This window comes from Mirounga leonina, unplaced genomic scaffold, assembly GCF_011800145.1.
Source record: "Mirounga leonina isolate KUSES-001 unplaced genomic scaffold, KU_Mleo_1.0 Mir_201, whole genome shotgun sequence".
NCBI classification, from domain to species: Eukaryota; Metazoa; Chordata; class Mammalia; order Carnivora; family Phocidae; genus Mirounga; species Mirounga leonina.
Genome location: NW_023270504.1, coordinates 20,808,564 through 20,822,553, shown reverse-complemented (window position 1 = coordinate 20,822,553; position 13,990 = coordinate 20,808,564). Strand labels below are relative to the sequence as shown.

General features: G+C 36.7%; 1 protein-coding gene across 2 annotated transcripts in view; it reads right to left on the bottom strand.

The window, feature by feature from the left end:
* LRP6 (LDL receptor related protein 6) overlaps nucleotides 1-13,990 on the bottom strand; it is a 178,402-nt gene that overhangs the window by 43,667 nt on the left and 120,745 nt on the right. For both annotated transcript variants that reach the window (XM_035028204.1, XM_035028206.1), the window contains 5 exons: nucleotides 12,124-12,340; nucleotides 11,267-11,556; nucleotides 9,764-9,990; nucleotides 6,991-7,175; nucleotides 6,032-6,358 (listed from right to left, as the gene is read on the bottom strand). In XM_035028204.1, coding sequence (XP_034884095.1) covers nucleotides 6,032-6,358; nucleotides 6,991-7,175; nucleotides 9,764-9,990; nucleotides 11,267-11,556; nucleotides 12,124-12,340 — 1,246 coding nt within the window. The remainder of the gene's footprint in view (nucleotides 1-6,031; nucleotides 6,359-6,990; nucleotides 7,176-9,763; nucleotides 9,991-11,266; nucleotides 11,557-12,123; nucleotides 12,341-13,990) is intronic.

Here is a 13,990-nt window from a genome sequence, read left to right as displayed (position 1 = left end):
CACAACTCCATTATGTGTGGTTCCCTGGTTTACTTTACATTTACACCCAAATGTACAATTGACTTCAATCCCAAAGAAACTCATTGGTATTCATAAAGAAACTTGGTATTCACAACACTGAAATTCCTTTTTTTTTTTTTTAAGTGAAGCATAGTTGACACACAATGTTACATTCACAACACAGAAATTCTGCTTTATGTAAGGTCTTCACTGGCTAAAAGCCCATACCCAGCTTGGAAGACTGAGTAAGTATTTCAACGATCCCACTGGAACCCTTCATTATCTGGAGTCGACTCCATCACATACTGACTTAACAACTTTTAGCAATTTTAGTAGAACCCATGCCTTAAGTAGTAAGAATACATGTCACAACAGAGTAGCTATCTTTCTTTTAAGAATTTTTTTTTGGCAGTACTATTTTCTTGTAAATCAAGAAAAAAGGGGGGGGGGCAGGCTCTAAACTGTAAGTTTCCAACAGAAAATCACCACTTATACTAAGACATACAATGAGGCTCAGACTCCAGAGTTTTAGTTGTCAACTTTTCCTGCCTGGGAAACAATTAATCAAATATATATTTGGCTCCTACTATGTTTTACTGGGTTTTTTTTTTAATCAAGTTTTAATCTTCAATTAGATTCTATAGTTAGGTGTTCTAGAAATGTAGATTAAGGTAAAGCCAAATACGGCTCCAAATAAATGCTTGTTGCTTTTTTTTTAAGATTTTATTTATTTATTTGACAGAGAGCGAGAAAGAGAGAGCACAAGTAGGGGGAGTGGCAGAGGCAGAGGGAGAAGCACGCTCCTTGCTGAGCGGGGAACCTGATGTGGGGCTCGATCCCAGGACCCTGGAATCATGACCTGAGCCAAGGGCAGATGGTTAACTTACTGAGCCACCCAGGCGCCGTAAAGGCTTGTTTCAAAAAGTCTATGGATGACATTAACAATTACAATTGATTGGCTCAATATTTCTAAGAGGAAGCTAATGTTCTGACTTATTTCAATGAAGACTTGATTCCGTCATTCAGTGCTTAAAGGGACAAAGAATATGCAATTTTGTAACCTTAAATCCATCTTAATTTATATAACCTCTAACCCCCTTATCTAATGCAAAACGGTACTTTAAAAATTGTCATCCAGGCTGTCTTGAGTTTTGCATTCCCACAATGAAGACAGCTACACACACAAGCTGGAAGATGAGGTGTTACGTAGGAGGGAGGTTTTCAGTTCTCTTTTGAAGGTACAATTGTTCACCTGCAGCTTAAAGGGAGGCGAAGCTCTTGTGTAAGACCTTCATAAACCACAAGGCCAAGTTCATCACATCTGACTGCGCCATTTGTGCACTATGCCAAGGGCACTGAGTAGGGACCAAGTTCCAGTCCACACGACATTAACCAAGCCATGCACCTATGTGCCTATGACTGCTCAAAGGAAACATCTTTTCCTAATTTGCACCAAGCTGCCATAGAGATATCTCACCTCAGTAATGAACAAGGGATTCCACAATTTGGCTTTCTGTTTCCTCCATGACTTAATCTCTTTATTCACTCTATGCCAGCGACACTGGCCTCCTAGGTGTTCCTCTAATATGCCAGAGTCTTCCTCCTCGGGCCTTTGCATTTGCTATCCCCTTTACTTAATAGGTCTTCTCCCAGATATCCAGCTAGCTCTCATTTCCTTACCTCTCTCAGTTCTTGACATAATGTCACTTTATCAGTAAGGATTTCTCTGATCATCATATTTAATATTGTAATCAATCCTCCTCCTCACCCTTTCTTGCTCTTAATATTTCTCCATAACATTTATCTCCTTCTAATCTGTGATACAGTTTACTTATTTGGTTCAATATCTGTCTCACTAGAATAGAAACTCCATGAGGGCAGAGACCAATGTCTATTTCATCCACTGCTACATTTTCCACTGGCTCAAATGATGCCCAGTATGTAGCAGACATTCAATATATATTCATTGAAAGAATAAATGAATAAACACATAAAGAAATAAGCATTAGATGACAATAACTATGGAGAGCCCTGTAGCCATAATTTTTGAAAGTAAAAGAATAAAATTATTTCAGAGAATTGGGAAGGAAAAGAAACAAACATTTATTTAGGACCTCCCAACATGTCACTCATCATTCTAGATGTTAATCCCCAAAATTATCACGTCCATTTTTAGGTAAGCAAACTCAGAAAGGTTAAGTTTTTCCCCAAGGTCACGAGGTTGTTGAATGGAAGAGCACATGTATTTTTCCAAGACCTGTCCTGCTTCTTCATCCTTTTATTTAACAATGATTTCTTGAATCATTACTATTTACCAAGCACTGTTGTAGGCACCTAAGATGTATAAGTGAAAACACAAAACAAAACAAAACAAAAAATGCTGCTTCAGGGAGTTTATATTCCAGAAGACAGACAAAAGCAATTAACATAATAAAGAAGTTATAAGTATTAGAGTATATAAATTGTACAGGATATCAAAGAGTAGTAAGTGTTACAGGAAAAAGAAAAAGTACAGGTAAAGAACACTGGCAATGCTAGATAGGATGAAAGGATGATTTGCTTTAAATAGGGCAGACCAGGTCTCACTGTGTAGGTCACAATTAAGCAAAGATTTGGAGGTAAAGTATATCCATGTAAATATTTGCAGGAAAAACATTACAAAAGGCAAGAAGCAGTACAACAGTCCTGAGGTGGAAGTACTGGCTTATATGAAAATAACAATGAGGTTAGTGTGGCTGTCACGAAGAGAACAAGAGAGAGAAGAGTAGAAGCTGCGGTTAGAGAAGCAAAAGGGGAGGGATGCAAAGTGTAGGGTATGGATCATGTAGGAACTCATAGGCCATTGTAAGAACTAGGTTTTTATTTTGTGTGAAATGGCGAGCCATTGGCAAGGCTTTGAGCAGAGAAACAACACAATCGGGTTTCACTTTTGAAACACAGGTCAGGGGCGCCTGCGTGGCTCAGTCGGTTAAGTGTCTGCCTTTAGCTCAGCTCATGATCCCAGGGTCCTGGGACAGAGCCCCACATCAGGGCTCCCTGCTCAGCAGGAAGTCTGCTTCTTCCTCTCCCCATGCTCCTCCCCCCTGCTCGTTCTCTCTCTTTCAAATAAATAAATAAAATCTTAAAAAAAAAAAGAAGAAACACAGGTCAAGGAGTAAATCCCACACAGTGCTGGAAAACTTTCTGACGGCAAGTACTTTGTGTTAAAATTCTCTCATAATCTGCCTTGGAATCTAACATATCTCTACACAAATATTAAATAGTACTCATTATAGAAAGAGCACACAATAGAAAGTCTCTTGAAACACTAGTGATCTATCACCAAAAGGTAGCCAAAGACAGACGGATATTAGGGACTGGAAGCACTGATTTCTCATGGCCTTCACTCACCAACTAATATGCACAGATATCAGCAGCTAAAATAATAATCTCAAAAGGTCTTTCCATATTCCCCTTGTCTCCATCCTCCATCAGTCATTATCTCTATTTTCTCCTTCCATTCAAAGTCAAACTTCTTGAAAAAGGTACTACCTCCCTTTCCCTTTCTCCATTCACATTCTGACCAACTCTAATCTTTCACCATTATCTCCCTGCAATTACTCTTAAGGGTTACTAATAACCACCTTATTCAAAAATCTAGTGGATACTATTTTAGGATTCACCTAACTCAACCTCTGCAGCATTCAACACAGTTCTTTTTGGGAACAATCTTATTTCTGGTGCCTACTTTTCCTTTTACCTCTCTGGCTGTGCTTTCTCTCCTCAAAGTTTCTTAGGTTACCAGATCCGTTCCTGTCTCTACACCAGGAGTTGGCAAACTATAGCTTATAGCTGTATCTTGGCCTGCTGCCTGTTTTGGAAGAAAGCTTATCAGAATTCAGACACCTTTTAGAAATGTCTTGATAATGGCTGCTTTCATGCAACAGTGGACAGAGCTGAGCAGGTATGACAAACTGTATGATTCACAAAGCCTAAATATTTACTCTCTGGCCCTTTACAGAAAGTTTGCTGACCCAGCTCTAAACCTTCTCCCTAAGTAATCTCACCCATTTTAAATACATGGAAGCAATTCCAAAATTTATTTATCTCCAACCTCATGTCTCCCCTCTTCTATCCAACTACCTATTTAATGTATCTATTTCAATGTCCCATAAGAAAATCAATACAAACATGCTGAAAAATAAACTTTTTATTTCATTCTGAAAACGAGGCTTCCTCTCTAGTCTTCTATCTCCTATCGACTATTCAAACCAAAAATCTAAGTCATCCTTGCTCCCTCCCTCCTCTTCTTCCTCACATCCAACCCATTCACAAGTTCTGTTCACTCTAGCTTCAAAACATACCTTTAATCCACAGCTTCTCTCCATCACCACTACCACCATCCCATCACCACTGCCAACATCCCAAGCAAGTCTACCTGATTACCACACCAGTCTAGTTGACTTCCCTGCTACCACGTCTTTTTCTCTTCAAATACTGTCTACACAGCAATCAAATCAGGTGATACCTTAATATTCAAAGCAACCTTACACGGTAGTTAGTATTATTCCCATTTACAAATGAGAAATTTAAGGCTTAAAAAATTTGTGGCTTGAGACACCTGGGTGGCTTAGTGGGTTAAGCGTCTGCCTTCGGCTCAGGTCATGATCTCAGGGTTCTGGGATCGAGTCCCTGCTTCAGGCTCCCACTCAGAGGGGAATCTGCTTCTCTCTCTCTCTCTCTGCCCGGCCCCCACACCCCACACATAAAACAAAATTTATGTGACTTGCTTTAGTAAAACACAAAACTAATATGTGGCAAAGACTCCAAATCATTAAACTATAAATGTATAGTCTTTTTTACAACTGAAGCCTTGTGTCAGAACACACTGAATCCTTTCCTATGTGACTTCTTATACTTTCAGGCACAGAATAATTTCAATAGTTAATTGAATAGTTAATATTATTTTATATCATATTATTATTTGTTATATTATTTACTATAATTATATAATATACTTAAATATGTTTATATATTTATATATGATATATAATATGTTTATTATTTATATGTAATGTTTTCTATATTACATATTTATTATACATGTTATATATTACTAATTGAATAATTAATAGTTAATCTATTATTCTATATCAGTTTTGTTACCATTTATCCTAGTGAACCATATCCTACAATTCTCTGCCATGAATTTACTCTAATTGAATTCTCTATTTATCATATCTACCAATTAGTTCTTGTTTATCGATCAAGACATGGGCCTTCACATATACTTGAGTCATAAACCAGGTTACCCCAAGCCAACGTTTGTTACACACTGTGTTTTGCTGTTATTAGCACAGTGTGTGTGTGGTTATGTGTGTTTAATATATAATATGTATTGCTAATATTTAAATATCAGAAGATATTGCAGCCAAAAAAAAAAAAATCTGGATTCATGACTGGATGAGGAGATCTGGTAACATCAACTGGAATTAAGTAGCAACCACCCACTACGTTCAGAGCATACGCTCTCTAGTTCCCCATATATTTACAACTGTTTCATACTAGGCTAAATTTACTCATATGCATTTTCCACTTGGCCGCTTATACACTTAAATTTTTTACCTTTAGTCTATTCTATGAACTTCAAAGGACAAGGAAGTTGTATTTTGAAGATTTTCTTTGCTGTACTGTTTTTACTGCTCTTCTTTTATAAAAATGAATAAATATAAATTATATAGAATAATGCATGTTTGACTGCCTTTCTCAATGAAGCTATGCAATTGTGCACTAAATATTTAATGCTCAAAAGTAAAAGACTTAATTTTTTTATTATATCAATTTTTCCATAACAGCAACTAGCTATCATCAAATAGTAAGTTACAAAAACTTGCATTTTTCCATCTTTAGTCTTTCTCTTTTGTTAAACAAACGATCAACTCTGGACTTCGACAACTTTTTACTCTAGAAAGAATATGAACTACACAGTGTTTTCAAAATCCTGTTTTCTCCTTGAATTCTACTTTGCTTTGGGGTGGAGAATGCAGCTTACCACTACAAGTCCTGTTGTCAGCATTAAGAGAGTAGTGGGCAGGGCATCCACAAACAAAACCTCCAACTGGTACAGCCAAGCAGAGGTGGGAGCAGTGCCCATTGCTGGAAGCACACTCATTCCACCCTGCTTGTCGAGAAGAGTGAAAGACGAGGATGTCCATCACATAATCCAAATGGCCCTGAATGATGGTGCGGTTTTGGCCACTGGTTTTGTTGGCACGTTCAATGCTGCGTCGGCTCCAGTCTGTCCAGTAGATGTAATCTTGGTACTGAGTTAAGCCAAAAGGATGAGGCAAGTCATCTGCTATAACTTCACGGTTGAGTCCTATTTTCAGAAAGGCAGCAGACAGGGCAGAAGCAGAGGTATGAAACATGTGAGAGTATAAGTCTTATTGGCCAAAAGAAAAAAAAATTGTAACATATAAAATATTACATTTGTAAACAATTTAAAATAGAACAATTTAGTTAAAAGCAATTTTAAAACCAGACCAGTCCTCTGAAATCAATCCATCTGGAGTCTGACCCCATGCCTCAAACTTATATTCTTGCTATAAATCACTGAGTTTGTTTAAACTCCTACAAATGATCTATTTTGACTGCAGTCTTATTTTCTTTCCATAAGGGTCTATAAGTTGAACTTTTCTTCTTCCTTCAATAAAAAGATGGAAATGAATATACTGTATTTTACTAGTACAAAGTCACTTCAGGAATATCTAGGGAGTTATAAATTCCATTACAAGCCCAACAATAATGAAATTTCCACAAAATAAAGAGATGTGAATCCAATACCTGGCCCACTATTAATAATAATAAACAGGATACAATGCCAGAGGAAGAATCTAGACACTCATATGAAGTTCTATTAATAGTACCTAACCAATAGTAGATAGCAGCCACAGATTTCTGCATAGAAAGAATAACATACTATCTGTCTGAATAAAAAGAAATACAGCTTACCAAGCATATTTGAAGATTCTATTAAGTTGGTATCCAGGTCTGTCCAATAAAGCCTCCTTTTAGCATAATCAATAGTTAGGCCATTTGCCCGCCCCACATTTGGAACTAATGTAGTACGTTCACTTCCATCCATGGCAGCTCGGTCTATCTTAGGTTTTCCACCCCATTCAGTCCAATACATAAATCTAAATTCAAAACAATAGATATTTAACATTTGACTTTTGGTTATTTGGGAGAAAGGGCCATATTCGTGCATAGTAACTAAATAAAGAAAATACACTTTAAAACAAAGAATTTGACAAAACCAAATCATTGTTATAATTTTTTCAATTATTTTGGCACCCTCAACTAAATATTTTTTCTCATATCCTAAAAAGGAAGTAAGTCAGCTTTCTTTAGTCTTTCCAATGAATTTGTTCCATCCAAAACCCAGAAACTGGAAATAAACCAATCATTTCCTTACTGCTGCTCTTGCATTTATAAAACTAATATTCAAGAAGATACCAAAAAATTAAAGCTCTGTCTCAGAATCTGATTCAGTTCTGAATATTTTTACATCTTTTTATATATTTCTGAACACAAGTAATTTGAGTTTTTAAATTTTTAGACTTATTTTTCAACTTATATAATCAATTCTCCCCAAAAACAAGTTGTAGTAGTACATCAAAGGTAAAAATTAATAGCCTTTAAATGAAGTTAAAAAGCAAAGTTTGAAATGTATTTGGTCACACAGTGCAAGGGAATATAATATATGTATAAGAGCGAGGAATCACCCTTTATCGTGTCAGCTGGGCAGTGACACTACGACTATAATCCCTGTGAAATTTTAGAATACTCTCTTGCTTTTGTTTTATTTTTTCAAGTTTTTCACATTGACCTTAGAGCACCCCACAGTACAGGCTTTTTACAGATGTAAAGAGGCTAAAGCAATAAATGTGAATGATCTAATTTCTTCAACTCAGTCACATGGCAGAGCGAGAACTAGAACCTAATCCTTAGCTAAATGCCTTTTCAAGTAAACTAGTGGGGTGCTAGTTCTGAGACATTCTGAGGACTGGGACTAGGAAAGCACTCCACATGCCACCTCTCATCAAATACCTGAGGACACACTCACTCCTCAGCCTGTCAGCTGATGGCTGACTTGACAGCAACACATGAACATGCTTTTCTGAAAATTAAAGTTAGTCCTGGGCTTTGTTTGTATTTGCACTTGTCAGCTGACAGGCACATGAACACAAGAAGCAAGGAGAAACGACTGTGAGAGAAATGTCACGGTTGCCAGCAGCCACATAAACTAGCGTCCTTAGTCCCAGCTATTAAATCTGTCTGGTAACTAATGCTTAGAGTGCAGATCACCATAATCCAACCACAACATGTCAGCACAGAGAACCTTCTTTGCTATGGCCTTCTAACAAGATGGTAACTAGCTAATAATGCAATTAATGTGATTTCAAGGAAACTATTTTTAATTACATATATGGTAAATATGCTTATATGTTCAAACTGTTAAATTCTGCTTTTAAAAATGGAATTACTGGGGGGCGCCTGGGTGGCTCAGTCATTAAGCATCTGCCTTCGGCTCAGGTCATGATCCCAGGGTCCTGGGATCGAGCCCCACATCGGGCTCCCTGCTCCGTGGGAGGCCTGCTTCTCCTTCTCCCACTCTCCCTGCTTGTGTTCCCTCTCTTGCTGTGTCTCTCTCTGTCAAATAAATAAATAAAATCTTTAAAAAAATAAAATTAAATAAAATAAAAATGGAATTACTGGGACACCTGGTTGGCTCAGTCGGTTAAACGTCTGCCTTCGGCTCAGGTCATGATCCCAGGTCCTGGGATCAAGTCCCACATCAGGCTCCTTGCTCAGCAGGAAGCCTGCTTCTCCCTCTGCCTGCCACTCCCCCTTGCTTGTGCACTCTCTCTCTCTCTCTCACAAATAAATAAATAAAACCTTTTAAAAAATAAATAAAAGTGGAATTATTCTTCAAATTCCAGATTTCTTAGCTGTTGGCTTTTTAAAACTTGCTAATTCATGTAAGAGGATCACCTATCCTTGAAAAACATAACATGTTGTAAATAAACAACTTACTATTTATTGAAAAGTTTACTATTTAATATCAAAGTTCTCTAAGCTTATAACAGTGATCAAGTTAATTGTCCATTTTGAATTAATGACTATTCTAAAATGGAGCTTTTTAAAATGCAACTATTTCTTAGTACATGGCATTATTTCAGTGGGTTTTGGAATCTGGTTTAACTTGAGAGAGGGTGCAAGCAAATGCAACTTGATACCTTTAAAAAGGCGTTTATTAGCATGTATGTATGATTGGTAATATTTAAATACTAATCCATTTCACTAATCTTTCTCTACCTAATGTTAGTAATGACAAGAGCAAAATTTAGCAAACTTATTCTAAATCAGTGAAATCTCAACTAATGGGTTTTAAAGAGTTTATTTGAGAGAGAGTGAGAGCAAAAGTGCAAGCAGTGGAAAAGGGAGAGAGAGAATCTCAAGCAGACTCCATGCTGAGCACAGAGCCCAAAGCGGGGCTCGATCTAATGACCCTGAGATTATGACCTGAGCCGAAATCAAGAGTCAGATGCTTAAGCAACTGAGCCACCCAGGCACCCCTCAACTAAAGGGTTATAAAATAAAGCCTACTTATGGTTTAGTTATCAGATTCCTAATCAGCACTACTTAAGATATCAAAAATACAATCCATAATTAGGTTATGTGCAACACAGTTGCAAAGAACGCATACATAAAAGTTGTTTACCCTTCAGCAGGGTCCAATGCAAGAGCTCTGGGACTATCTAAGTCTTTCCACACCAAAACCTGTCGGTGCTGCCCATCCAACTTTGACACTTCAATTCGATTCGTTCCTGTGTCTGCCCAGTACAAGTTCTTCCCAAGCCAGTCTACTGCCATGCCTTCTGGATAATCTAAGCCGAATTCTACCACGTGTTCCAGCGCACTGCCATTCATAAAGGCTCTGCTGATGGTCTGCAAAAATAAGATTAACAACAAAATCACACGGCTTAAGTACAAAACACTATCCAGAAAGAATGTTTGTTTTGGTTTTTGTTGGGTGGGAGGATCCAGAAGAGCCAGGGCATAGTTTCTTAATACAAGTCACATATTTTACAAGCACAGAAAAAACCTGATGTCAATCTCTAATAAATGCAACTGTGCCCTCAAGTTTTATTATCAAGCCAGGGAGAAATTTTTATAATTCTTAAGGACCAAAAACTTATTCTAGTAAGATAGTAGAATGACTTTGCTTAGTAATCAAGTGAAAAAGATATGACCAGAATGTTGCAGACTCATAACTGGTAGTCAGCTTCCTGAAGGTTCTTGAGAGTATGCCATGTCATTGTGTCAATCTGAAAAGATCTTAACAACCTTATATATTATAAAATGTATATAACCATTATCACATTATTACCACTGTAATTCTGAATCCCCCAAAATTTAAAATAATAATTCAAGCTATTAATAATAGCTGCTACTTCTTGGCAAGCACTACCTTAAGTACTTTGTACACATATATTTTCTCATTTAATCCTCAAAATAGCCCTGCAAGATAGGCATTATCTCTATTTGCAAGATGAGGAAACTTAGAAGGCCATACAATACAAGCCAAAATACATTTACTTACTTTATTCATTCACTCAATTAATAGATTTTACTGAACGTCATTAGAAAATTCAACTCTGGCTCCAATACTCCATGATTTTTGCCTATTAAACAAATTTTACACAAGTTATCTGAAATAAGCCCAAAGCTATCTAGAAGAAGGAAAGATGATTCTCCAGATTTTCTGGTCAGGAGCTCCTCCTTGTTATTGAGTCAGTATGTTTTTCAGTATTTATTTTAAGAAAAAGAAAATAAAGGTATACTCTTAACTCTGGAGTTTTCTACCTCAGCCAGACTACAAAATTTTGTTTAAAATAAGAGTCAAGCTTCTATAAGCCATTTATATAACTGCTTACTCTTTACTTGTAGAAAATGTCACTCATTATCCTCATATGGAACAAAGTAGGGGAAGTTTATGTCTTGCAGATTTAGAACACTCAAGCAAAGTATCTTGTATTTTAAAAAAAGCACTTAATTAAATACTGAATGGACCTTCCCCTTGACTTCCTTTAAAAAGTTATGGGCTTTTGTTGAATTCTGCCTACTAAGCAATGAGAGAGAGTGATCATGGTATGAAGACTCAGACATTTTAAAGCTCTCCCTTCTAGTCTTCAGTTGTAACATTCCAATTCTTTTGGCTAACCTTGAGTGATATATCCGTCCAGTAAATGCGGTTGTCTGTTACATCAAAATCCAAAGCAGAAGCTTCTTTGACACCAGTGAGAGGAATGGCCACATTATTATTGTTAGTTTCCAAAGAAATTCGCCGGATATCTGCTCTCCGTGAAAACAAAAGGAAAGCCTCTGGGACAATGCAGGTCTTCATGTCACTGATGAGTTCAAAGCCTATGGGGCAGGCACAGCGGAGGCCCTGAGGCCTATAGAGGCAAAGATGACTACATCCCCCATTTTCCTCAGCGCAGGGGTTGGAACCTAAAAGGTGTATTAATTATAAAAGGGCACAGAAGGACAAACACATCGACACAATCAACAGATTTTCACTTGAAAATGACTAGGCATGTGGTTCACAAAGACATGATTATATCTGCTCCCAACTATACTTTCAATTCTAATCTCACATAAATAACCACTATGAAATTAATAGGGAATAAAAAGCCAGGCAGTGGTGCAGGCCTGTAGTCCCACCTATTCAGGAGGCTGAGGCAGAAGGAACACTTGAGCCCAGGAGTTCTAGTTGCAGTGCATGCACTATGTTAGTTGGCTGTCCACAAGAAGTTAGCATCAATATGGTGACCTCCTGGGATGCCACCAGACTGCCTAAGGACTGGTGCACGGGCCCAGGTCAGAAATGGGCCAATGCACTACATTGAATACTAAGCCTACATTTAAAAGGCCTACTCCTGGTTAAAAAAGAATTAACGGATGATTTCTATATTCCCATAAAACATCAACAATTTACAGTGCTGCTGTACAAGCCACTATCTCTGTATTTTTCTCATTCTTGGTTTCCATCTCTGAGGGAATTTGGGAATTACTTACCAATGATTCGATGAACGTTTGTGGCCTTTAGGCCCATGAGGTCAGGAAGCTGATCTATGATGATTTCCCTCTCTGCACTTCGTTTGTGTACTCTTTCGATGCTACGCCTCTGCCAGTCAGTCCAGTAAACATAGTCACCCAACAAAGTAAACCCAAATATGTGAGGAATTTTGTCTTCCACTAGTACTCGTCTCCCAGTGCCATCAGTATTCATAACCTTCAAGTTTAAGTTTAAAGACAAGAGGTAAAGATGTGTACTTATTCTTCAAATGCATATAAAAATAACAAATCCAACTGCCTTTGTATCAACACTGAGAAGTGTCATCTTGGTTATTCCTATTACAAAGCTTTCTTTCACAAAAGGACAACATGCTAATTTAACAAGAATGATTTCAAATACTTAGTATACAGCTCATATTTTATCTCTATTTCTCCAATCTCTTACTACCCTTCCTTCTAAAAATTCTGGCAATATTAGCTTAGTATGTATCTCTTCTATTAAGTGACTATGTAAAAAATTAAAACTACAATATCATTACCTTAAATTTGCTTGTACATTTGTTTTTATTATAATGTACCTGCGTACACATTATTTTATTACATATTGTTTTATAACATATTTTTTAATTCCTGAGAGTTTTGTCTTTTTTACACTGAAGGAAAGTGAGATTCATATAAGATCACACAGCTTGGAAACATAGTTATTATCTTTTTTAGGACTCCTTCCACTTACTATATTGCTTATTTCATTGTTTTTGTTTAAAATTTTTTTGAAAGCCCACAGATAAAAGGGCTCTCAATAAATCTCTCAGTCTCCTACTTATAACTGTAAATGTATCTGGAGTTTATAACACTCTCTGCAACTAAGTTTCAAGTAACTAGGATGTACCTACGCTTTCCAACTATGTAGCAACATTATTAAATTCATTCTGACACTTTCATTATAAAGGTCAGCGACTTCCCTGGAAGTGGCAAAGGCTTTTCTGTCCCTGACATTCCAGCAACATGTACTAATCTTCTGTTCTAAAAGATGGAGTAAGTCTTCTAAAGCACCAATACAAGTCCCCAACTGAGACCATTTCTACCATTAAAGTGGCCTGTGTGCCAGGCGAAGTGGCTTTCAGAAATGTTATTCTGGTAAAAACAAGTACATGCAAACAATGTCTGCCCCACACCCTCCTAAAAACAGTATCACAATCTTTTATGCAAGTATGAATTTTTTTTATCCATAAAATTAGTAGGAAATAGTCCATGTAAGTCAATACTGTGAGTGCCTAAATGGAATGACAACCAGATGTTATCTTCAATCTCTCCTCTCTAAAATTTTAAAATTTTTGCTGACCTTCCAAGAACAGCCAAACTTGAAAACAAAGTACTTAAAAATTGAGTGAGCAAAACTGTGCTATATCCCTGTATTTTCACTTGCATATATCAATAAATATTTCAATTATATCTGATAGAAGAGATTATATTAACTGAATGTTTATCTGTTCGTATCAGATACAACAGGACTTCCATTAAGCCAGCTGTATAATCTGTATTTAAAAGAATAAACACTCTTCCAATTCCTACATTAACTACTGTTTTAAAGTTAATAATTTCTCCTTAATTTGAGACATGAGTCTAGATTTTTTACATTCATATTTTCTTGCAACAGATCATTCCTGGACATACTTTATGTCTATGTTATAACTTAAAATTACTTTGGTATTTAAGAGTATAAGTACTAAGCAGAGAAAAAGGGTCAATAATTTATTTACATATCTAACTAGAATGTGACTTCTAGAATAGCAGGAACCTAATTCATCCATTTATGTGCCAACCACTTTTTTTTTTTTTTTATGATTTCATTTATTTGACAGAGAGA